Source organism: Scleropages formosus, chromosome 15, assembly GCF_900964775.1.
Source record: "Scleropages formosus chromosome 15, fSclFor1.1, whole genome shotgun sequence".
In the NCBI taxonomy this organism is placed as follows: domain Eukaryota; kingdom Metazoa; phylum Chordata; class Actinopteri; order Osteoglossiformes; family Osteoglossidae; genus Scleropages; species Scleropages formosus.
The window spans coordinates 6,496,903-6,522,342 of NC_041820.1; the positions used below are offsets into that span (position 1 = coordinate 6,496,903).

General features: G+C 46.2%; 1 protein-coding gene across 2 annotated transcripts in view; it reads right to left on the minus strand.

The window, feature by feature from the left end:
* Positions 1 to 16,877: 16,877 nt before the first annotated feature.
* The window catches only part of rnf144aa (ring finger protein 144aa), a 30,256-nt gene continuing 21,693 nt past the window's right edge, over positions 16,878 to 25,440 (minus strand). For both annotated transcript variants that reach the window (XM_018733915.2, XM_018733926.2), the window contains exons 6-8: positions 23,071 to 23,218; positions 21,909 to 21,998; positions 16,878 to 20,021 (exon numbers count right to left, since the gene is read on the minus strand). In XM_018733915.2, coding sequence (XP_018589431.1) covers positions 19,890 to 20,021; positions 21,909 to 21,998; positions 23,071 to 23,218 — 370 coding nt within the window. In that variant the 3' untranslated portion in view covers positions 16,878 to 19,889. The remainder of the gene's footprint in view (positions 20,022 to 21,908; positions 21,999 to 23,070; positions 23,219 to 25,440) is intronic.

Below are 25,440 nucleotides of genomic sequence, written 5' to 3' on the forward strand. Positions count from 1 at the left end.
CCAGCGTCCCCTCTGCAAAGTTAGCGCTGGCTGCGAGGGCTTTGGTGGCCGCCTGGCCGGGCCCCGTCCCCACCCAGCGCCTCCTGCCAAGGCTTTCGGGGGCTGAGCAGATCTGCGCGGCAGATGGGTGCCTGGGTTTTACATCTCACTTGAGGGACGTCATCCCCATCAGCGACGCAACACAATCTGTGACCCGCGACGCAGCTGCGGCGAACGTCCGCAATGAGCCGGGGAGAGGATGATGAGACCCCAGCCAGGCTCGTGACTGGGGCCCTCGGTCTCCTCTGCCGGGCATGGGCTCAATCCCTTCCAAGCTTTTTCCATATTTTATTTACTAACGCACACACACTCGCACACACACAAGCGCACGAAATCAGCATCCCTTTTAAACTCATTACTTCCTCTGTTTCTGAGTCCAGAGCTACGAGGGGTGGAGGGGAGGGACAGCTGGGATTTGCATATGCCGCTGCAAAGAACTACAAATCCCAGCAGGCCCTGTGGTGGAGAAGAACCAGCTGTCCATGGTTTGTAGATCAGTTCCCATCTCTTGGTTGCAAAACCGCAAAATAATGAGGACCAAAGTAGAAAGGCGTGAGTTTTTTGCCTTTTGTTCTCTCCCCACCCTCCCCTTCCCCTGAATATTTTTATTGTTTTCTCCAGTCTGCCTTCAAGTTGTGTTTCGTGGTTGCCAATGTTTGGTTCTGTGCTACATTTGTTGCTTTGGACTAAAAAAAAGAACAGGAAGACACGTGTCTTGGCCCTCTAAAGCAACCATCAGACTCCCGCCTTTTGTTTTATTTAGTTCTGTGCATGGGCCCATAATCCTCCCCAACCAACTGTCACTATCATCAAAAATGTAACGTCGAAAGCAATTAGCTGTTTTTGCTAAGTATCTCGGGTCGAGTCCCCCTCCTCTCCCCCCACCAGCAAAGTTGGTTAAAATCAATTTGTTGACCTCTCACACGCAGTAGATATATTTAAAATAAGACAGATGGAGGAATCCATGTCAACCTGCCAAAACTTTCAGAGACGTGAGACCTTCCTTCTGATCTAAGATGCATGCCACTTTGGAATGAGATCTTTTGAAAATCGGGAACTTGTTATTCTGACGCCGTGATTCCACTTCCGCGCGGCTGCGCCACCTGGGCTCGGAGGGCACCGATCGCGCCAACGTCATTCCGTTGGTAACATCCGCAGTTTGAGACCTGCTGGTTCGTGAGGTCAAAGCGTAGGATTTTCGCGGCTCGGAAGCAACGAGCCGTTACTGCGTCTCTTGGTCGCGTTCGTATCCCAGTTATCGGCACGATGTCCGACAGCATGACGCTCCGTCAAAACGCTGGATATGAATCGTAACTCAGCTACAACTTTTGAGACCTCTGCATATGAAACAGAAATTGGTTTTCATGCCTGTTTTACATTGAGTCTACCTTACATTTGTAATCATTAACCTTTACCCGACACCCTCATCCAAGGTTGTTTGTCATGTTAAACAGTCAGCTTTACAGTGATTTACCCCTGTATCAGCAGGGTGTTCTACTCTACTGTGCCGGTGCTGGGTTAGTACTTTAATAAAGGGAATGACCGTAACATCCAAGCTGACACCTGTAGGTTACAAAGCGACATCCCTAAACGCTACGCCACCTGCTGACCCAAATTAAATGCTTTCTTTGGTCCTGGTAAGCACACAGACGAAGCATGGTCAAATACCACGTTGATCCTACCACCTTCCTACAGCCTGGCTGAGGTGAAGGCTGCTGCTTGGCCTCCGTGCTCAACGTCTCCGGTCCAAGCCACATCCTGCGAACGCTTCCTGCCTGCGTCCTTCATGGCCCGGGGTCAGAATTGGGGCCAGATACACAGAACGTGTGTTTGTGGAGGATGCTACTTCCTCTCCCATTTGACAGCTCTGAGCAAACCTGCGCTCACACGTTCTCCTCACACAGGATCTTATCTCAGGTAGTGATATGACACACACGCGCACACACACACACACACACCTGCCGTCATGGCAACTTGGATGCTACAACGTTGAAGAAAATGCACGTGAAAATGCCAGTGGAGGAGGAGCAACTAAAACTTACAAGAAGTAGGGTTGTTATATCAGCATGCAGTACAAACACTCCCATTACTTTCCTTTGCATGAAGTTTGACTCCGCTGTTGATTATAATAAGCACCCCCTCCTCTCAATAATAAAATCAACAGGCCATGGCCACAACGTCTCCAAAAATGCCACTGTTGTAAGAAAAAGATTGTGAACCCTTTGGAATCATCTGGATGCCTGCATGAATGGCTCCTCAAATGTCACACAATCTCCATCAAAGCCATCATAATGAAACGAGACAGCTGTGTTTAACAACGTACACAACGTTTTATATTTCATTACATATCACTGAAGAAATGGTTTAAAAAGTCAAGGCTGCTGAGGACAAAAGGAGAAGAAACCTCATGTGCATTAACTGCTGGAAACAAGCTCAACTAAATGGAGAGGATGTATTCTGGCCCAGCTCTCCTTGCGACTCTGTCTCACTTCATATATGTTTTTGAGATGTTTTGCTTCAAATCTCACACACACACACACACACACACAGTCCAAAACCACTTAACCCAAGCAAGGTCACGGCAAGTCAGAGCCTACCCGGCAACACAGGGTGCAGGGCCAAGGGGGAAAGAAGACGCACCCTGGACGGGATGCCAGTCCATCACAAGGCAACCCAAGCAGGACTTGAACCCCAGACCCACTGGAGAGCAGGACCCAGTCAAACCCACTGCACCACCGCACCCCCTGTTAGTCCACCGCAAGGCACCCCAAGCAGGGCTCAAACCCCAGACCCGCCACACAGCAGGCACAGGTCAAACCCACTGTGCCACCACACCCTTTCTGCTTCATATCAGGCCACAGCAATTCAGCAGGACTGACGTCTTTTTCTAAAATATGGAATTTCTTCTATCATGTTTTAGTGTTGAACAAGACCATATTTCTCATTACCATGGCTTAGATGAAGATCAGATCACATTTATTAGATGCTTTTCTCCAAAGCGACTTCCAATGAACCCTGTGTTTTGTTATCAGCCCACACACCTTATTCAGCAGGGTAACTTACACTGCTAGATACATTACTTACACTCAGTCATTCATCCATACATCAGTGGAACACACACACTCTCTCTGACACTCACACACTATGGGGGAACCTGAACAACATGTTTTTGGACTATTGGAGGAAACCAGAGCACCTGGAGGAAACCCACAGAGACACGGGGAGAAGATGCAAACTCCACACAGACTGAGCGGGGATCAAACCCACGTCCTCTCACACCACCCAGACACTGTGAGACAGCAGCACTAGTCACCATGCCACCATGCCACCAGGCCACCCCACATTTCAGGAGCTGTTTGTGCACAAATCCAGAAAATTCCAACTGGTTTTGGGCATCCAACGAAAAGCAACCGCTTCCAGGAGCCAAATTCCAAAAAAAACATCTGTCATTGAACTGCACATACTGATAGCGGAAGCTTCAGCCATGCCTGATCATCCCACCCCCCCGCCAAGATAGGACTGTATAGAGAACAGAAAACTGTTTCCTTAGCACGTTTTACCTGAAGTACACCTGCATCTCTACCTCTTCATCAGCCAGCAAAAAGCCCTTTTGTTTTCCTCGTGCTGCGAGCCGCTTTGGACGGCTAAACAAGCAAATGTGTTTCCCAATCAGAAAGTTATGACAGACTCTGCACGCTCGTCTTGATCTTTGACAACAGAGCGGTGCTGTAGATCTGCTCCCGCTCCACAACGACACAGTGCCCCCTACAGACACTCGGTGAGCACTACGCTTGCTTCACCAGCACCGAGTTCACAAGTGTTTCCCAACGCTTGACCAGCTCACGCCAACAAAAGGTCATTTGGGAGAGCGCGAATGAGAGGCCGCTGCTCTTTGCCGCCTCGTTGTTTCTGAAATGGCACAGCGCACAGCTAGTAGTGTTGCTGTGGAGATGGATTTGATCCCTGCTCACTCTGTCTGGAGTTTGCATGTATTTGGGGTGCTCCTGTTTCCTCCCACAGTCCAAAGACATGCTGTTCAGGTTCACCTATAGTGTGTGAGTGATAGAGAGAGAGTGTGCATGTTCCACTGATGTATGGATGAGTGACCCAGTGTAAGTAGTGTATCTAGCAGTGTAAGTCACCGTGGTGAATAAGGTGTGTGGGCTGGTAACACTACATAGAGTTCATTGGAAGTCACTTTGGAGAAAAGCATCTGCTAAATAAATGTAAATGTAAACCAGAGCTGCATGTGTGCTCTGAATTCTTGCTGCAGCTATAGGAGCTTGACACAATCGCAAGGCATCTAAGGAGCCCCCACGGGGCTCTGGGGTTCCGCGTACGTCAAAAACTGGCCGAAGAGTGAAAAAAGAAGTTATATGCGAAATGCTAATTTTTTTCCTGTTCTTCTCCCCACAGAAGGCCGAGGAGTGCGAGCGGAGACGGCGGCGCGGAGTTCGGCCTGGCGCGTCACCAAGTTCTGCACCTGCAGCCGCACCCCGACGAAGCGGAGCGGGCCCTCCTGCGCGGCTCCCTCTCCCAGCCGTCGCTCGGTCGCTCGCGCTCTTCTGCCTTCGGGCGCCGTGCGTCACGTGCTCTCCGGGACGGGGACTTTGTGCACTAATTGCGCAGCGCGGGGGAGGACGGAGAGCGATGCCACGGGCCCGCGTAGGGCGCCGCGTCGAGCCGGAAGCGCACCTGGCCTGCCTGAAGGGCAAGCAGAAGACATCCTCCTCACCCGTCCCCTCCTGTCTGCCGTCAGTCCCGCACAGCCATCCCGCTGCACCGCTTCCCATCAATCACCGCTCCTCCAGTTGGGCGATCAATAAGTTGTTGGGGGTGGAAATCCTGAGCTGTCAGTCATTTCTGGAACTCAGTTACAGCCTACAATCACAAAGCACCAAATGCTTTGGAAAAGGAACGGGTACCTCCTCCGACTCCATGCTGACTACCAGGGCTCTGGAGAAACCCGGTAGGGGCTGTGGGGGCAGCTGACATGTCGTCTGTGGAGGTCTGAGTTTCATCTATGGCTGTAGGATTAATTGCCCTGGTAAAATTACCCAGCTGTATAAATGGGTAAATCAGGGTAAGTAGCTTAACATCGTAAGTCGCTTTGGAGAAAAGTGTCAGAAAAACACGAATGCAGAGACCCAAGGGTAGAGAACCCAGACAAAAAGATAACTTGCAAATAAAACCTGTTGGGGGAGGGTGTAAACATACAAATTTTGTAACTCCATGGAGCTGCTTTAAATTTCTTTAACATTTATGTTTATTCATCGAGACGCTGCAAAACAACTTACGCTGATTTACCCCATTTATAAATGCAGGCAATTTTAGCTGCAGGAGGACGTGGGATTTGAACCCGGGTCATCTGAGTCCGAAGGCAGCAACTCGAACCGCTACGCCACCTGCTGCCCCCCAGGCGGAGTCTTCAAATAACAGCTTCGTCAAATAACTTCAGGATGAAGAACTTGACGCCGGAAGTCCGCGAGGCCGGACACCGGGCAGGTCCTCAGCAGAACCGGAGCTCTTCGCGTGGGCCGGGCGGCATCCGAGCCGAAAGCCGGCGGCGATTTTGGCAATCGGCGGCTCGGATGACATTCCTCTCACCTGAGCCGCGTGCGGTGCGGTAGGTGTGCCGCGGGCCTCCGTGAGTCACGGCGAGGAGAGGATGGCCCGGGTGCGACAGCCTGTTCTCCGCTGGCATTCGCCTCTGCTGTCACACGACACACACCTGGCACGTCACGCAGCACACCACGCGAGGCCGCCGCGCACCTCTCCCCCGCGCACACGGCACATAATAAGCTACAGACTAACATAACATACAGTGCAGCATATTCGCAAAATAATGATGTGTCTTCAAGCTCAAAAAACATGTAGGAGAGAGAGAGAAAAAAAATGACACATACTACACATCTCTGGGGTTTTTATGGAAAATTACCGTTGCGCAAAGCACTAACTGTACACTCCTGAGACCCAGCCAAAAAAAAAAAAAAAAAAAAAAAAGTTTTTAGAATGTTTTTCCAGGATTTCTCAGAAGTCCCACCCCAAAACATGTAGTAGAGTTTGAAAGCATACAACGTCTTCCATAAGATTAATGAGGACTTAACGTTTTATCCGGAACAGTTACAGGGAGATGTCCTCTAGAGTGGACGAAGAGGAATGGTTGGGTATGAGGAGGATACACACACACACACACGCACATATATTTTGGATAGTGAGGTCCAAAATATTTCATTGAGTTATGAGTGAGAAATTTACCATGGAGGGGAGGGGGAAGCCCAAAGTATTTTGTTTTCTCAAAATATAATTGTAACAAAACCCACGATGGGGTCCAACCCTTGACCACGCTGTAAGCGATCCTGCGTTATACCGAGCCGCGCTAGATCTGATCCCTAAACTTTATATACTGACCATATATATTTTAAAATGCTTAATCCCTTTACGTAAAGTGAATTAAACTAAAGGAACACACGATACGCACCCGCAGTGGCCGTCAGCGCCACGATTCGGCCTCACAATAATCGCTCTGGAATTATGGCATAAAGCAAACGGCATCGAGATGAACACGTGAACGGCCATCTCCGGCACAAAAGATCACGCGCAGGACGGCTAAACTCGGCAGCTCGCGCTCCCAACAACCGGGGTATCAGAGCCTGACATATTGAGTGTCGGAAAGGCACCGGTGGAGGTCTGGTGGACGCAGACCGCGACATACGGGCGAGGGCACGTACGCGCACAGAACTTGGTCAGCATCGAGGAGTTCTGGGAAAACAAGCAGCTGCAGGAGGAAGAATGGACCATAAGGCCCCACCGCTTGCCAAATTTCATCATCAATTATGAATTGCCTGAGAAGCACAGTCCGCTGTGACCGGGGGCATGTTTCTGAATCACATGCAGTCGCAAGTGTGCGTGGCGCACCAACACATTGGAAATGACCTCTTTCTGGGAAAATCAACACATTTTCTATTTTAAACTTCAAAGAGCGCTTTTTTCCCCTGCTGCTCAAAACATGTACATACAGTACTTAAGCGGCCTGCATATCATTCCGCATTAATATTAAGCGGTCGGGGATCGTGAGGATGCGTGAAGGATCGGGTCCGAGACGAACGAACGTCCTTCGGACCCCGATCGGAGCATTGCTACGGCGGTAGTTTAATTTTTGCAGTTGTCGAAAATACGACGGCGTCCCTATGCGATGCGAAGAGGATCTAATACGGCGACAGATTCTTATGGACACAATTTAAAGGAGTGAAAAGCGCCCGACTTCCTGCATTTCTTCGTTCAGCTGTTAAGGTTACAGTTATATGCACGTGTCGGTAATTTAGGGTAAGTACTTTGCCCAAGAGGGCTACAGGCAGAGGTGGGGATCGAACCTGCGACCTTCGAGGGGGTCAAAGACACTAACCCTAGGCTACGCTCTCACCTATGTGTACAAAGAGCAGGGGCTAGCTAGGCCACCTAAGTGAAAATAATCATGGTAATTTTACCCTGAGAAGCACATATTGTATTTGAAAAGCATGATCCTTTGCCACAAAAAATCCCTACATGATTTTCCGACGGATGTGTGAGAAACATCATCGTTACACCCGGCGCCATCCCATGCTAATGATGCATTTGAAAGAAGCAGTGAACAGAAGTAACGTTTCGAAGAAAGAAAGACGAATCTGAGAAACACTCGCACCGAAGCTACAAAGTGTCCGTTCGTGATGCGCGCCCGCTTTAACGGGAATATTTCGTACCGAAACGGAGCCTGCAAATCCGCTGCCAGGTTTGTCTATTGTCATGTGAACAACAACACAAGCGCGTCCCTTTTGTTTGAGTGTGTTAAGTCTAAACTTAGTTTCCTAACATTTGGTGCGGTACATCTGGTACCGGCCGCGGCCAAGAAGCGCTTCTTCTCCGTAACAATCGGGGAGGAGATGCGGCGTCGCAACATAGAACCACTGCGTGGACCATCTATAGTATGGATTAAGGGACAATTTCTCTTACGCGCACACGCACGCACGCACACGCACACGCGTTCCATCTCGATTTTTTTGACAAGCTGGCCAAAGTGACTCCGTGGCTCGGAGGCGCACAGAGCAGAGGCGGCCCAAGGCCTGCGTTCCGGTCCAGGCGCGTTCCCGTTCCCCCCACACGCTCCCATCATCCCATCATCGCATCATCGCATCGACGCTCCTCCGCTGCCGCCGCCGCCGCCGCAGAGTCTCGCGGCTTCCACGCGATCTTTTCAAAGGGAATGCTTTGGCAGGCGCCCTCGCCGCACCGCAGTCAATTACCTTGTAAATTACAGGGCCGAGGTAATAAAAACTGATTTGTATATCACCAGGAGTGGAGACTGTGTCTGTCTTGTAAATTTAATTAAACAGCAGGTGCAAAATCAGGTCATATGGCTTTGATGTGCCCCGCGCGAGACTGACAACTAGACAAAGATTCTAATACGGGCCGCATTTGCATATTTTTGCATGCGCGCTCGTACCAAGCGGTGCGCTGCCGCCGCCGCCGCCGCCGTCGCCGCCTTGTCGCGCGACCGAATTTTCCCCGGAATCAAACGGGATTTAAATTAGTTGTCACCTTTCATTTTAATAGATCTGCTAAAAATTAAACGGTTAAGCTCTTCAAAACGGGCTCCGCTCCTCTAATGCTCTGGAAATGTGTCTATTATGAGCAACTCGCTGTGGCAACACTGCTATACAGCAAACAAGGCTGCTTTTTAATGATGGCAAACGGGGGGGATTTGGGGCTCCTTAAATAGAAATGTTCGCCTAAACCCTGCGACGTTGCGCCACCGCACCACAAAATCTGAAAACTGAAATTATGATTTAGGGGGCAAGGTGGTGCAGTGGGTTTGACCGGGTCCTGCTCTCCCGTGGGTCTGGGGTTCGAGTCCCGCTTGGGTTGCCTTGCGATGGACTGGTGTCCTGTCCTGGGTGTGTCCCCTCCCCCTCCAGCCGTGTGTTGCTGGGTTAGGCTCTGGCTCCCTGGGACAAGCGGTTTCTGATGAGGTGTGAAATTATGATTTATTGCCATATTTTTATTTCATAAATAAAATAATAAAAGGAAACACACACACACAGGCTGATGCCGCTTGTCCCAAGTGGGGTCGTGGTGAGCTGGAGCCTAACCCGGCAACACAGGGCGTAAGGCTGGAGGGGGAGGGGAGACACCCAGGATGAGACGCCAGTCCGTCACAGGGCACCCCAAGCGGGACTCGAACCCCACTCCCACCGGAGAGCAGGACCCTGCCAAGCCTGCTGCACCACCGCACCCCCAAAAAGAAGATAAAATTAATCAAATAAATCATAAAGGCCTTTGTATTTACCACTATAATTTTCCATAGGAAGATGTTTTTAACTTCTATTTTCGATCCGTATGGATTGTTTGCATTCTGGTTGTATCACCTCAACAGGAATGAAAAAAGAATAGAAGACACGCTCAACTAGGTATGAAGACAAAGTTAGGAGCTCAGGTGCTCGAACCCTGGGTGCAACGTATAGTGTGTGAGTGACAGAGAGAGAGAGTGTGTTCCACTGATGTATGGATGATTGACCCAGTCTAAGTAGTGTATCTAGCAGTGTAAGTTACCCTGGTGAATAAGGTGTGTGGCCTGATAACACTACATAGAGTTCACTGGAAGTTGCTTTAGAGAAAAGTGTCTGCTAAATAAATAAATGTAAATGTAAACAAATGTAAATTTGTATTATCAGGAAATATACAAGGGAGAAGAGGAGAGTGCTTTATATAACATGATGAAAAATGAGCTCATGTGAGCTCTCCCACTCCCCCCTCCTCTCCCACCTTTTTAAATTTCCCTTCACGTTTGCATAAAATTATATTTGTACTTTGGTGCAGATAAACTAAACATCTGATATGGCTATTAAACATTTACAGTGCATACCGTTTCAAAGTGAAATGTCTGTCACTTTAATAGCAGAACAGTGATTTATTATATATTTTTTTTATTTTTAATGTTGCCTGCGTCACCCAGGGATCGCCCCAGAAACACACACCGACCGCTAAGATGCGCCTGAACACAAGTCAAGGACTGAGGGAATGGGTCGCTAACAAGGGTCAAACGGCACGCGCTGAACTTTTGCAAAGTACACTCGGAAACTCGTATCTCAGGGCCCCGCCAGGTGATGTCATGCCACGGGGCTGAAGACCTATTTGCATATTTTGCATATGGAACAATATGACTGCTGACATCTCTCGGCATCTGACATCCAAAGGGTGTCTTTGGATCGCTCCGACCAGCGAAGTACGTCTGCGGCTGACCCCTTGGCAATATCGTTCCATTTTTTCGTAATGATAGTGATTGAAAATTACCACCTAGGAGGATACCATCTGCGCTGTCCTTTCACAGCCTATTAACTTGCTTTTTTTAAAGTTTAGCGGCGACAGAGGGGCTGCGAGAGCGTGGGCCCTCCGGCGGCGTAGTGTCCACCGTTTAACGAGCCGTTGGCGGCGGCCGTCGCCCCCGGTGGGGTCACCCGATGATCGGGGAGGGCGCTGGAGCGGCCCCCAGTAAAAACACACGCAAAGCTCCGATTCGCACGCGCTAATGAGATGTGCTGATCAACAGAACCGTGTTCAGCTTTGTTTGCCGGGGCACACTTGCTCGATGTTTCTATCCGAATTTGACAATCGCGATAAACGTGGAGGAAAAAAAAAAAAAAAATTACTGACATCTTTGGAAACCGTATGGGAACAGCAGAGAAGCCTTGTGTTTCATTCAGTCATCCGTCAGCGATCTTCGTTCATTCCATCATGCTTCAGATAGTCATCGTCCGGTGCGAGGGTCGGAAGCAGACAGGGGACACCCTACGTGGGACACCACCAGCCCACCACAGGGCAGTCACACCCACTACGGGCAAAGCAGAGTCACCAGACCAATTGAAACGCGCATCTCCGGACTGTGGGAGGAAACCAGAGCACTAAAAGGAAACTGCAGGCGGAGAGACCGAACCGGATTCGAACCCTCCTTTGAAACCACAGCGCAGGAGCTGCGAGGCACCAGCGCTTCTTGTTCACCTCGAGGTGTAAGATAAATGTGAGAAGCGATGTACACCGGGCATGTGGAAGCGGGACATGGGGTGTAATCGCCAGCGTGGTATTTAGCCTTGGACGCTCCGAGCTTCCACAGGCAGCGCACTGATTGGGGTGGGGGGTGTTATATATGGTGCTCACAGAGTATAACATATGTCAACACAGAGGGGGCATGTGGAAGCTCACGCCGGAGTCAGCATGGAGGACGACCATAAAAGGTTGAGAGCTGCTAATCTAAAGCGGAGGCGCGGCGTCCGCAACGTTAAACAGCACCCTGTCGACACACGACCCTGCGGCCGCACGTGTCCTTTTGTGTATCCCGCACCTCACGCACACAGCCCTTCGTATCTAGACACGGAAACGCAAACACGCACACCGCTAACGAAAAGGTGTGTGTGTGTCTCTGACAGTCCGCACTGGGGATCTCAATGAATATTATACTGAAATAATTCCTGCCCCCAAGCTTTTAGGGAATATTTTTATGAGCCTCCATTTGTGTACTTTTTAATCTGCATTAAAAAAAGACATTAAGTTAATATTTTCAAAAAATATATATATTTTTCTTGTAACCAAGCTGCTTAAAGTTTTGCTGTGCGGTGATTTCTGACGTCCTAACTGGAGTTCGAAACACCGCTAAAGAGTTGAAAAGAAATGGCAGAAGAAGGGACTGAGAAGCCGAACGTAACCCAACAACCTTCCGTTCGCACACTGACAGGCGTTCACGGCGATAAGGTAAATATGCCCATATTTGAGCACATTCCGCTGCGAACAGCTCTTGGCCCTGCGCTGGAGGTATAAACAAAGTCCTCCAGCTGGGATGAATCTGAAAGGTGTGTCAGCCCCAAGCAGCAGTTCCCCCTCGAGCAGAGACGTGACACCCGCAAACGAAAATGTCTCAGGTACAGCGGAGCGCTCACAGGTGAAGCACTCCAGGCGTCTCCCTGTGTGTATTTGTGTGCGTGTGTGCGTGAGAGGAAGGGTGTGTGTTGTGGTGTGGTGTCGTGTATGGAGACCCCCCTCCCCACACACACAGTAAACTCAGCTCAAAGAGATTAGAACATACCATCTTAACCACATGCCTGTATAGTAATATGAAACTTAATACACTGAAAATATGAAAATTAATGCATTGCGAAAGAGCAGACAGCACTAATGAAAGGCCTTTTCACAACCTTTCCGAGCAACACGCCCGTTCAACCGGATCTACGATTCCGCTCAAGTGTGAAATGATAAGTGGGGCAGCAGGCAGAAAGTCTTGTGAGGACATGAACCTGAAGGTTGATGGTTCAAGCCCCACTCCCTGCTACTGCTGTAATACCCTTGAGCTGGTACTCAACCTCAATTGTTCTGGAAAAGAACAGCTGTGTAAATGGGTCAGTTTAAAAGTCACTTTGCTAAGCAGCAATTTATAATAATAACAACTGAACATACATAAGGATGAAGTGGGTTGCATGATGTAGGGTGATGATTCTGCTAGCAGGTACCCTACTAGATAGGATGCTGCTCTCACTTTAATTATTGATCATTACATAGCAATCAATAGTAGTCGTCAATATAGAATAGAGAAGAGAAGAGAGCTCAAGCGCAATAGAAAGTAACACGTGTCCCCGCAGATGACATGGGGCCCGATTAACCGGGTGCGACTGGTTCACACAAACCCCTATTAATTAACCCCCCCACACCTCTCACAATTTACAATATCACCACTTACATTTCTGCATTCGCAAAATAAACTACAAAAACACCAAGTCAGATCAACTCCTGCTTTTACCATCTGACAGAATTTTGAAGAAGATAAATTTCATATCTTCTGCATCTTCTCTAAATAACGGACTTTACGTGTTCAGGTTAGTGTAGTAATACACACTATTATGTATATAATAAATATTTACAGTAATAGACATTTTATAGTTAGAAATTATACAAAAATTTTACATTTAAAAACATTTATAAAGGTTATATAAAATACTATACATATTACATATGTAATACATTATATTGTATATTTAATGTTACCATGGTAACATTATAACTGCATACATATACAAATACGTGTAATACTGAGGACTACACCAGTCTTGGCTCTTGGGGGGGGGAGGGTCTTGTCCCAACCTTTACACAGTTTCACAGACATCTTCCCTTTTTTTAAAAAAAAAAAAAAAAAAAATAAAATAAAATCAGGCTTGACCTTGAGGTGACGGAGAAGGTGCTAAGGAAGGCTGCACGCTCCAAGGACTCTGCCCACCGTTGACCTCAAAATGAGCTCATTTTTACCAAAGCAGACAGGAAGAAAGTTCCTCTGCTTTGCTTGGGATTCTTTATGGTGCGTGTGTGTTGCAGTAACTATGAAACACATTACACTTGTGCCCCTGTATACAGACAGCAGGTACAGCACTATGTTTACTACTTACCGTGATATAAAAACTGGATCTACTCAGTATATTGTTCACTTGTCCCACCGTGGCCTTTATTCACTCTCTTTCTCTCTCTCTCTCTCTCTCTCTCTCTCTCTCTCTCACACACACACACACACACACACACACACACACACAGTGTATCAAAGTTGCTATGATGAAACTAAGCAATCTTGTAAACATCCCAAATCATCCTCTTTGCTCTACTATGATTTATAGAAGAGTAGAGGATTTTTTTTTTTTTATTTAAGCCATCTATAAATAAGCGTTTTATGCAATTAGTGGGGTCAGAAATAATTACTTATTTTTTATCCTATACTTGTGGAATCAGAAAACATTGATTTAATACCATAATTTCCCCTAAACGTAACAGGCGGCTGTCATGTGGCTCTTGACTCCCCCCTAGTGGAGAGTTTAGAAAATTAGCAGCTACATTCAGAAATCATTTGAATAATCTGATTGCACCGATGCAAAGATGTCACGTTGAACTGAAAAAATGGGCAGAAACAGAATGAATTGCTGCATTCAGCGCTTCCGACAGTCATAACATTAAGACAAAAGTTTTCATGTTACTGAAACACCACGACCCCCGCAGGAGTCACCTGAAACCAGGGATGGCATTGGACTCAGGTGCGGAGTTTAATGAAAAATTCTGATACTGGTTGTGACATAGATATCACATAGACACCAGTTGTAACCTCCTCCACTGCACACACCCCTGCCAAAAAATAAATAAAATGATAATAAATAAAAATTCCCCTTTTCCGGTGTTTCTCGGGTTCTCTCTGTTCATAGGGCCTTTAATGCGTTCACTTGACTGCGCCTGGTGCTCGTTCTCCCTCAGTGAACCTTTCCCAAGGTGTGCGAGGGAGTTAGGCCTGGGCCCCTATTCGTCATGCGGAGAGCATCGGCAGCAAAGTCGAAGAGAACGGCACAGCGCCCGTCAATAGACGGCTTGTACCGCGTTTAACATTGATGACGCCCGTGATTTACAGTAAAGAAACCTACAGAACTGACAGGTCAAGAGTGTGCTTGAAAATTTTGGGAAACAAATGGCATTGGCTACATATTTTTCTTGTGCTTTTCCTTAACTGGTCGTAAGATAGAGCGTTTTGCTATTTTGGTGCTTCTGTGGTCCATCAACTTTGGTCTCTTAGCAACAACAATAACAACAATAAGCGCACTGCAACAGCTGTGAATCAGGGAGATTGTCGCTGCCCCCTTGTGGAGGAGTGTAGAAGTGCAGGGAGACTCTGGGAGAAACACAGGGAAACACCCCCATCCTGGGGGGGGGGATGGGTGCATTCAACTTTTCATCTGTTTTTATGAAACTCTTTGAGCTGTGAACTTCAGGGGCAGCTGGTAGCATACTGGTTAGAGCTGCTGCCTTTTGCACCCAAAGGTTGCAGGTTTGATCCTCATCTCTGGCTGTAGTAGCCTTGAGCAAGGTACTTACCCTAAATTGCTTCAGTAATTACCCAGCTGTATAAATAGATAAATAATTACAAATACATGAACCCTGCAAGCTTCTTCAGAAAAAAGCGTCAGCTAAATGAATAAATGTAAAATTTGTATGAAAGGGGCCATATTAAAAAAAGTGAGACAAGATTCCCTAAAGCACTTGAGTAAAAAACTTGTCTTACTGCACGCTTGCCCGGCATCTAAAAGGTAATAAAGAATTAAGATAAAGTAAATACACTGCAATATATATATATAATTTTATCAATTATGCAGCAGGCCTGTGCTATACAGTGACTTGAGCTCAACAGCACTAACCCCCAGTTCCTACAATGCTTTTCCTTTTGCTCACCTTTGCCTTGTGACGTTTTCCTTTCTTTCATGTTTCATGTGTGGACCTTTGTGTCCCAGGAGCTCCATCTCCAAAGGCCTCACCCTGGTGTTTACACCACAGACAGTCATGTTGTCCCAAAGCAGCCCATGAGAATGCAGTTCCGCATCACCGCGGTACCCACAGCTGGGCTCCTCCAGCCCCGCGCTCCCACGGGGGCGTCGGAGTCAGAAGGCACGCGGCCGGGTCGCTACGGGGCACCCGCACTTCCGTTGTCCCTGCTGCCCAACATCTGCCAGGAAGTCATCGATGAGGATGGATCTCCGGGAGGAGGCGCAGGTGCCAGTTCTGACAGGTTCGGCCCACGTGGGGTTCGGAGACACGCGCGGGCAGATGGGAACGGGGCTCTGACCCGCCTGTGAATGATGCTTCCTGTCTCACTCGCCACAGGTGTGTCCAGGTCCCAGAGCAGTGAACGGGATGAGCTGCAGACTCAGCTTTTCTCTAAGGCAACTTCCAGTGTTACATTTTAACATTAAACTATTGCACTGATTTACCAATTTTTTAACAATCTACCTGTTTTGACTATATCCACTAAGGGGCAAGTAACTTGATCAAAAGTCTGCAAGGTGTCACCTCTGACCACTACGCCACCTGCTGTTCACCACTAAACATAGTTAAACTTGTCTATATTTTTCTTCGATGCTGTGGCGGGGGACAATATTTATAATGCAACCACTTATAATATAAACTTAGAACTGCTCCAAGCTAGTTAGAAAACTTGATCAACCGCTATACCCCAGCCAGACCATTTCGCCCGTCTACTTCTGCTCCCTTGGTGGTTCCGCACACGAAAGGTAAAGCGCGGAGGTTCTCGGTTCTGGCTCCGTTATGATGGAATGACCTCCCCCTCTCACTCAGAACTGCTGAATCTCTGCCCACATTTAAAAAGGGTCTTAAGGTGTAAATGTTCATGCACCATAACTTTATGATCATTCCCGGATAAGCGGTTACACAGCCGCTACTCCTGTATTGTATGTAAATGTTTATGTACCTTTTTATATAAAAAAATACATATATATATTTATAGGAAGGTGATCAGGATTAGTCTATCCCAAGTTTTATGCACCTGCTCGTGCGATGAACATCGGTGCATAAAGTGGAAAGAAAAACTAGGTTTACTTAAGAATCACATGTCTGCAACTATGTCTCTTTTTCTTAATGTAATGCACACACTGTGTTTTCGCCGAGATGTACATCGCTTTGGAGAAAACCGTCTGCTAAATGAATAAATGCAAACTTACATTTTCATGTAAAATTATACACGCACACGCACGCACACCATCTGAAGCCACTTGTTCCATACGGGGTCGCATGGAGCCGGAGCCTAACCCGGCAACACGGGGCATAAGGCTGGAGGCGGAGGGGACAGACCCAGGACGGGACGCCGGTACGTCGCAAGGCACCCCAGACCCACCGGAGAGCAGGACCCGGTCAAACCCACTGCGCCCCCCACCACGTAAAATTACAAACACTTAAATAAAATCAAATCCGATAATGTCCCATGTAGAATACGCAGTAAAATACTTTTTTTTTTTAATTCACTCCATTTTAACCTCACAGTGTTAGTGCAACAAAGATGTACACGACAGAACTGTCTGCAGTTTAAATACACACGTTTATCAACACATGCCTGCACTTGTTTGTGCTCTTTTACAGATGATTCCTTCCCATGTAGAGCAAATTAAATGGAACTGAATAATTACTTTAAATATGTAGAACAAAGCAATGTTTTGCTGAACAGGTGGCAGAAAATAAGTATAAAGGAAAACTGCATATTTAGACCCAAAAGTAACACACTGTCACATTGCAGATGACATTCTTGGGGCAGCACCCCCTCTCTTCCTTCCCCCAAACATTTATGCATCATAATTATGTGATTTTGAACTGACGTTTCATTTACATCTCAACCTTCCGTGACAAATGACCAGGCTACTATCTTACAGGGCAAGTTACAAACCCTTGATTTACAAACTTGATTTCTAATCTTAGAAAATTATTAGAAATTACAACAAAGCAAACCCAACTCTTACACTATTATAGCAATATCTTACATGAAAAAAAAGATATTGAAATTATTAAAGGAAAAAAAAACTGACTTTGCAAGTTACATTACAATTTTCCACTCCACAATGGAGGATTTTCCACCAATGCTGCATGATTCTAAAGGACACAAAAGAAAAAAAAAACAAAAAGTTATGAAGTTAGCATGCACAATACATAGACACGCCGAGTGTAATAACGTATATGGCAGCAGTAAATCATGGGGAAAAAAATACATAAAGAAAAACGGACAATTTGAGATTGACCGAGGAACTCGGATTAATGAAAATCCAGACACTCCCACTCACAGTGTAAATTTATAAATCCAGCAAACGCACGCAAGACACGCGCAGCCTCGTACATTTATTCCACATCTTTCACCCGTCACTGCATTTGGCACAACTTTTAACTGCAAATGTGAATCTTTTAGGGAGCCCAGCAATACCTGTGCTTTTGGTTTGATGAAAAGGGAGATGAAAATGAAGAAAACATGTATAATGCACATGTGAAGTGATATTCCAAAGTCAATGAATGACACACACAGTGTGTGAGGCTACAGAAAAGGAACCCAAAACATAAGGCTTCTGTGAAGTGGAAGGAAGCTGGAGCCTCTGGGAAAGTCTATGGTATTATTATATAACTGTGCTTTCTGAATGAATAGAACTGATTTGTAGTGATACGGAGGAGAAGGTTCATTCATTGACAAATGATCTAAAAATGTCTTGAGAAATTCTTCTCTGGGTCAACAGATATGATATGATATGATATATGAAATATGGAATTCCTAAAGCGATCCCATTTGCTACATTTTTGCTAGAATTATGTATCAGGCCTAATCTAGGAAATGGAATGGAAAATATGCCCAAATCCCGATATACAGAACACACCTTTTTTTTTTTTAAAACTACATACCCAGCTGTGTAGTACACATGAATCATCATATCTGCACTTTGCCAGGTACTCAGTACTATGTTACATTAGTACATTTATGTAGTAGATGCTTTTCTCCCAAAGCAACTTGCAGGCAGCAACTCTACTTGTGCCACTGTGCTGCTATCAAAAGGTACTTTGATAACCGTACGGCTTTGCATAGACAGGAAACGTCATACTATACCTTAAAAAAAAAAAAAAAAAAAAAAAAACAAACCCCACTGACAAGAATTATTCCCCAAAATGACTCCTGTGTGTAGCTTATTCCAAATTCTGGAGGAGACAGGCCAACGGTCTCATGTTCAACTGTTGGCCCAGTGTTTTAAAGACATAGATGAACACAGTTTTGCACCACACTGTTGTGTGTAAAACACACAACATGAAAACTGGATGAAAGCAAGTTTTTTTTTTGCCGAATTAAGCTTTGAGATACAGCAACAATTAATAACTGACGTATCAGATTTTTTTTTTTGTGATTTTACCAGATTATTTACAGTAACTCGCTGTTCCTTCATGACTGAGGTGGTGGCAGCTACACTGAGAGCTTTACCTGAAAAAATAAAATCAATGGTTTCAGGGTCTGAAAAGAGTTTAGAAAACAAGGTAAAGGAAAAAAAAAAAAGAATACACTAAACTCCAGTATCTGAAGTCATTATGAGAAGAATCAGACAGAGCAAGTTAGAGAGGTAACTCCCGCCTGAATGCCATATCTCTCATTCTACTAATTTAGCTTTTGTAAATATTTAGTTGCGTAGCAGACCTCTTAAAAATCTGCACTTGTGCTCCTTTACAGAGATTTTTTTTCCCCCCACTCAAAGGTACAATAACAGTTTCTGGTGAGAACCTGCAAACTTCTGCTCCTTCCTTCTGGAACCAAAAACCAAATACATTCACAAGTCCAGCCACAGATAAATAAATTAAAAAAAAAAGAAAAAAACTGCCACTAAGCTAAAAGCAAACATCCAACATGCAATAAAGGAAAGAAAAAGCATGCATCTGTGGAAATGAGTGCAACAGGAAATGGGTCTCCCGCCACCCCCCACTGACATTATACACACATACGGCATGCCGGTGTGACTCCAAGGGCGCTTCTTGCCAGGTTTGAAGCAGGGATTACAGGAAATGTACAGGATGTGCAGGAAACGCAGAGACAGAACGGCAACGTAAACGTCTGAGACGATGTCAGTCGACGCAGCGTCTCTCAGACCACCGGAGCGACTCACAATGCGGACGCCAGAAATGAAGAAAGTCCACATGCACGTCCTTAGATCCCGAGCCCACGGCCTCCCTTGGCGCACACTCTCCGCACACCGTCTTATGCCATTTTCTAGCACCGTGCCCAATCCTGAGTCGACTGAGCCGGCCCGACTCCGACCTCCACTTGGTCCCCCCCCCCCGTGGGACTGGACCCGGGACTCTCCGACCACGCCGCAGTTCGGGACGTGGAGAAACGAGGCGATGGATTGCTCTGAAGTGAACGGGGTGGGGAAAGAAGACAAACAGAAGGCAGCCCACCCCCCATCCACAAACTGGCACGGGTTCCTTCAACGTCTTTTTGGGATTCTTGGCTAGGTGGGCAAGGGGTCGTCGTCCCCTTTGCTGCATTTGCACTTGCAGCAGAGGACAAACGGCGTGGCGAGGAGGAGGAAGGGAGAGGCCACGAGCAGGAGCAGCCCGAACCCTGCGAAGATGCCCACCACCTGGAGGTGAGAGATGGAGGGATCCAAAAAGAGGGAACATCTTGTCTTAGTGAAATGCAGTACAAAATAAAATTAACAGATGTGGGATCAAATAAAGTTGCAGGCTACTTTAACCAAAGCTTAGGACTCGTTTTTCTGCTGCAGACCAAGTACTGATTTTATTTTAAAATAATCACATTCATATTATTATTGTCTGTCCTAAGACCAAAATTGCTAAAGCAGTATCTTACATGACCACCGGGGGGGGTCACCCTTCCACATTACATCTTCCCGTTGCATAAAAATCCAACAGACAGGAAAGATTTGAAATATACAGTACCACAGTACCAGTCAGCAGTTTGGGTGGGGGGTGGGGGGGAACTAATGTTGTAAGATTTATTAACTAACTGAAATTATTACACCCACTTGTAAAATGCAGTCATTTACACTTAAATTCATTCATTTAGCAGACGCTTTTCTTCAGAGTGACGTACATCTCACAGAAAATACTGTGTTCATTATATTAGCAGAGAGAGAGACTTGGATGCAAACGCATGATTCTAAAGCATCGTTTGTTACATGTACATCACACGAGTAGCTGAATAAAGACTTATCCAAATAACCGAATTCCTAATCGCAATTCTTTTTTTAGGTGATCATTCCAGAAACTCAGTATTAGGCAATTTAAACAGCTTAAGGTATGCCAGCTGCGGCAAAGTGCGTTTAGACAGACTGCATATCAACATGGGCTTCTGTGAATATAGTACACCTGTCATGATAGAGAAAGTACAGTAGCAGTGAAAAGTCTCGGCGCACATGGGCAAACCTGGGAAATACCGGTACGGGATGAACTGTAACTACCATCGTGTGTGACTGACAGAGAGAGTGTGTTCCACTGATGTATGGATGAGCGACCCATTGTAAGTAGTGTATCTAGCAGTGTAAGTCACTGCGCTGAATAAGGTGTGTGGGCTGATAACACTACACACGAGTTCATTGAAAGTTGCTTTGGACAAACGCATCTGCTGAATAAATAAATGTAAACTAGACAAAGGAGGGAACAAAAGGCAACACATTAGAATAAAAGAAAACCTAAGGCAGAAAGCAGGCATCATCTTCTTTGAAAATTTCCAAATGGAAATCTTCACTGGTAACTCAAATATTCAAGGGAAGACAGTGGCAAGCGTGAATTACTGTTTATGCCATTTAGGTTCAGCTATGCACCACCCTGATTTCCCAGTGCCTGGGATGAGTCACTTTGCAGGTGAGCCAACTGGCTGCTCTGCCCATAAGTAGCCCAGGTTCCATCAGACCAACCTGAGGGGCAATGCCCTGGCCTCTCATTCATGGCACACTTCAGCTAAACTTTTACCTTCTGCAGTTTAGAGGCCGACACGCGCTATTAAAAAACCTGATTAATGAACTGTAACAATATTATGTATACTAAATTGAGCACACTTCCCAAATAAAATGCATATTTGCTCACAAATAGCTGTCTGATGAATATTCAAACTCCTGCGTGACTCAGTTCGAGTGTCACCCGCATGTGGTTGTCTGAATGATGCCGGTGCAACGAAGGCAACGGCAAAACACTGCACAGCAATCTGTATTTAAATGTATTCAGTGCTGTTTAATTACCTATAGTCTTTAAATAAAATGACACGTTGATGAGTAATTATCCCAGATAAAACTAAAATACCATTTTGGTTTTATGGTAATTGATGACTAATTCAGAACAGCTCATAGTACCAACAACACCAGCTTATATTTCTATGGAAACTGCCAGAGAAGTACATTTCAGGGCAGAGGACATTAATGCTGTTTGTAAGCGCTTTATGGAAGAGATGCTGCGCTATGGACAGGCTGGAATATGGACTGGGTGGGGAAGATAGGGTGGAGGTTACCTACTTGTGTTCTGTGCCAGATGACGGATGCCCTGGAGTGGCCCAGTTTGTTGCGACAAGGACCTTTGTCATAATGTATAAGCAGGAAGTCATCCTGCAAAACAGAGGACAAAACTGCCATGTTAACACCGGTGTACCACACTGCCACCTCGTAAGAGACAAACACATGCAAGAAGGTTTGCATTAAAAGGTAAAGTAATCCTGGGAATTTTAAAACCTTTATCAAACAGGCTTCATTACCCTTCATGCACAACCATCCCTGAGATGCCTACAAGGCAGTTTTTTTTTTTTTTTTGCATTTTTGTGGATCGAATTTGGATTTCGTGCACCTCCTGACAGCCTCGCGGCAAGAGACCAGTGGCACCATGCGTTCTTTGCAGTTAATTATCGTGGTAATCGTGGTCCCTGTTTGTACTCACCAAATGTGGTCAGTTTGTTTGGCGAGTGTGAATTCATTTACGTTGTTTTCATTGGGGGGGGGTGGTGGTGCAGCGGCTTTGGCGGGTCCTGCTCTCTGGCAGGTCTGGGGTTTGAGCCCTGCTTAGGGTGCCGTGTGATGGACTAGCATCCCGCCCCGGGTGCGTCCCCTCCCCCTCCAGCCTTGCGCCCTGTGTTGCCAGGTTAGGCTCTGGTCCACCGCAACCCCGCTTGGAACAAACGGTTTCAGACAGCGTGTGTGTGACTACTCTAAGTAACTGTCCATTCTAACGAGATTTGGTGATATTTCAGCACAAATTAATGTCAACTTTTGGGTTCAGGAACACAAAAAAAATCCCTTTGAAACTAATGGTAATTAAATCTTCAATTAATGAGGATTCACCTTAGAGTCTGAAGAATTAATTTACCTTCATAAGGTGTGTATTTCTGTTGTTAAGCAGTCACTTCCATACAAGGCAGCAACTGGTTCTGTTAGTGCGAGTTGGACTTTATTCCCAAATTGCACTCACAAAAGTCTATTATATAAACTGCGTGCCGGTTTATTCATTGCATAATTAAAATAGGTGTTACAGCAGAAATGGTTGCACCTCCAAGCTTGGCACATTTACAGCTCAATGTTTCACTGGAACCATTCATGTCAGGTGAAGTAATGTGTTCAGTGATGCCACGAGACTTCGCTTAGACACAGTACCGGCAAGCAGCCGGTTCCGATGGCGCTATGCACTCACATCCAGTGACTCCAGGCAGTACCAGCAGAAGGCATGCTTGCAGTTCTTGCACATCATCTGGGCACAGCCCTCGTCTCGCTCGATGTACACTTTACATTTCGGGCAGCGCTTGATGGGGGCATCGTCCTCCTCTGCCTTGTATAAAGAGCTGGTGGGAATTTGAAGGAAAAACTCTGTTTAATATCAAGAAAAGTTTTCTATGCCATAAAACCCAAGACTGGATTTTCATCGTAAAAGGCTAACCTTATGCATTTTACATCACATTTACATTTATTCATTTAGCAGACGCTTTTCTCCAAAGCGATGTACATCTCGGAGTAATACAATTTGTGCATTACATTAGGAGAGAGAGAGACATGGTTGCAGACGTGTTTGTTTATTTCCACTTTATGCATCGATGTTCATTGCACGAGTAGGTGTATAAAACTCAATAGACGAATACTCATCACCTTCATACAATTTTTTGTTTTTTTGAGACACACAAACGTTTACGTACAATACAGGAGTAGCGGCTGTGTAAAGGATTGATCTGGGCATGATCATAAAGTTATGGTGCATGAACATTTATACCCTACATGAGCTTGAGAGATCAATGGCGAAGTGAGCCTGGAAAAGGTGAGTTTTAAGGCACTTCTTAAATGTGGACAGAGATTCAGCAGTTCTGAGTGAGAGGGGGAAGATCATTCCACCACAACGGAGCCAGAGCCGAGAACCTTTACCTTTCGTGCGCGGGACCACCAAGCGGGCAGAAGTAGAAGAGCGGAGATGCCTTTGTTAATGATGCCAGTCACGACTATTCTGTCCTTGCAAGAACACAGAACCCCATCCCTGCGCCCTTTTGTGGGTAATAAGCCTTGTCTTTCCTTTTTTCTCTCCTCCCCGCTCCCATCACCATTATTTTTTCCAGTTTCGAAGGTTGGAAGTTGAGCTGAAATTGTTTTCCCTCCCCCATGGCAAGCTGCCGAGTGCAGTCAACTCAAATGTGATCTGGCAGTCGTGCCTTCAGCCTGTAATTGAACATCGACCTCAGAGTGGCACAGTCACTCAGCACAAACAGTAGGAGAATCTCGTTGTTGGGGGGGGGTATGTTTCTGCAAGGAATCGCTAAGTGGGGAGTCACATGTTGCTTTTCACCTGCTGTCAAACGGACGCCACAAACTTCCCATCGACTGAGAGCAAGGGGCACTTCTTCAACACTCCGGATTCTCATGCTGAGAACGAACGAGCTGCAGATACAAGCCTTTTCCGATCTATTTAATCAAAATTTTTTCAAATTTCCTTTTCATTAAAATGTTGTCTAATGGAGAGGAAGCAACCTGTTCTCATGTTTCCAGCTGACAGGAAGCCATAAAAGAGAACGAGAGTATGAGACCTAATTTATTCAGCTCACATCCATATAATTATGGGTCGAATGGTTAAAAAAAAAAAAAAAACTAGCATTGGAGCTCAGACACATTTTTTCAGTCATTTTACATTAATTTTTATTTTAATATACCTCAAACACAAAATATTGAACTATTTCTTATTTTATTAGTCTTTTACAGAACGTAACGTGCAAATACACTGGCCGACTCATTTTCGACATTTTGCAGCTGCACCTGTAGGGAAGCCGTGAGGAGAAGCATTATTTTGGGAAAGGAGGACGGGAGTTTCAGGAAAAGGTTCCTGCACTGTCCCCTAATGCACGCTGCAGTTCTAGGTCACGGTACCAGCGGTTCTACATCCATCTGCGACAACTTCAGAACAAGTCGTCCCTGCATCTGGAGCTCCCTGGGGTGGAGTGTGCCGAGGTCCATCTCTTCGCCTCAAAATAACACTTTCCCAGAAGTAAAACCTGCCTTTCCGAACGCGGCCTTGGTCTCCCGGCCCACAGAACATACGTAGCCTTAGAAAAGAGAGACGGAAACGCCAGCCGCTTAGTGATGGGTTTCAACAGGAACTGCTCAGCTGGCAACAGTGAACAAACCAGGGAGGAAGGGGGGAAAAAAAGGCATTCTGGTGAATTCGGGAAAGTTCCCACAGATCTCAGTGTTGCTGTAACATAACCTCTATTTTGTGCAATATCACACAGTGGCCGTGTACGAAGGGGCCCTTCCCATCATCCTTTGCTGCTTCACTCCTTGTCGCCTTACAGATGTTTGTTAGTTGTTGGTGCTTTGGGTTCACGTTTTTCGGGTTATTGGTTATACTGTAGACTGAAATTACTGGAGGGTTTGTCTTGCACTGTTGTTGGCAATGTTTGTTGTGCAAACCGTCAACGCTTGTACTGTTGCAATCCGTGTTCCCCTGTGGTTTTGCGCAATGTCTTTTCTGGCAGTGCTACGGATGACAGCATGCAGTCTTTAGGTCTTGCCTCGTTTATGTCACATT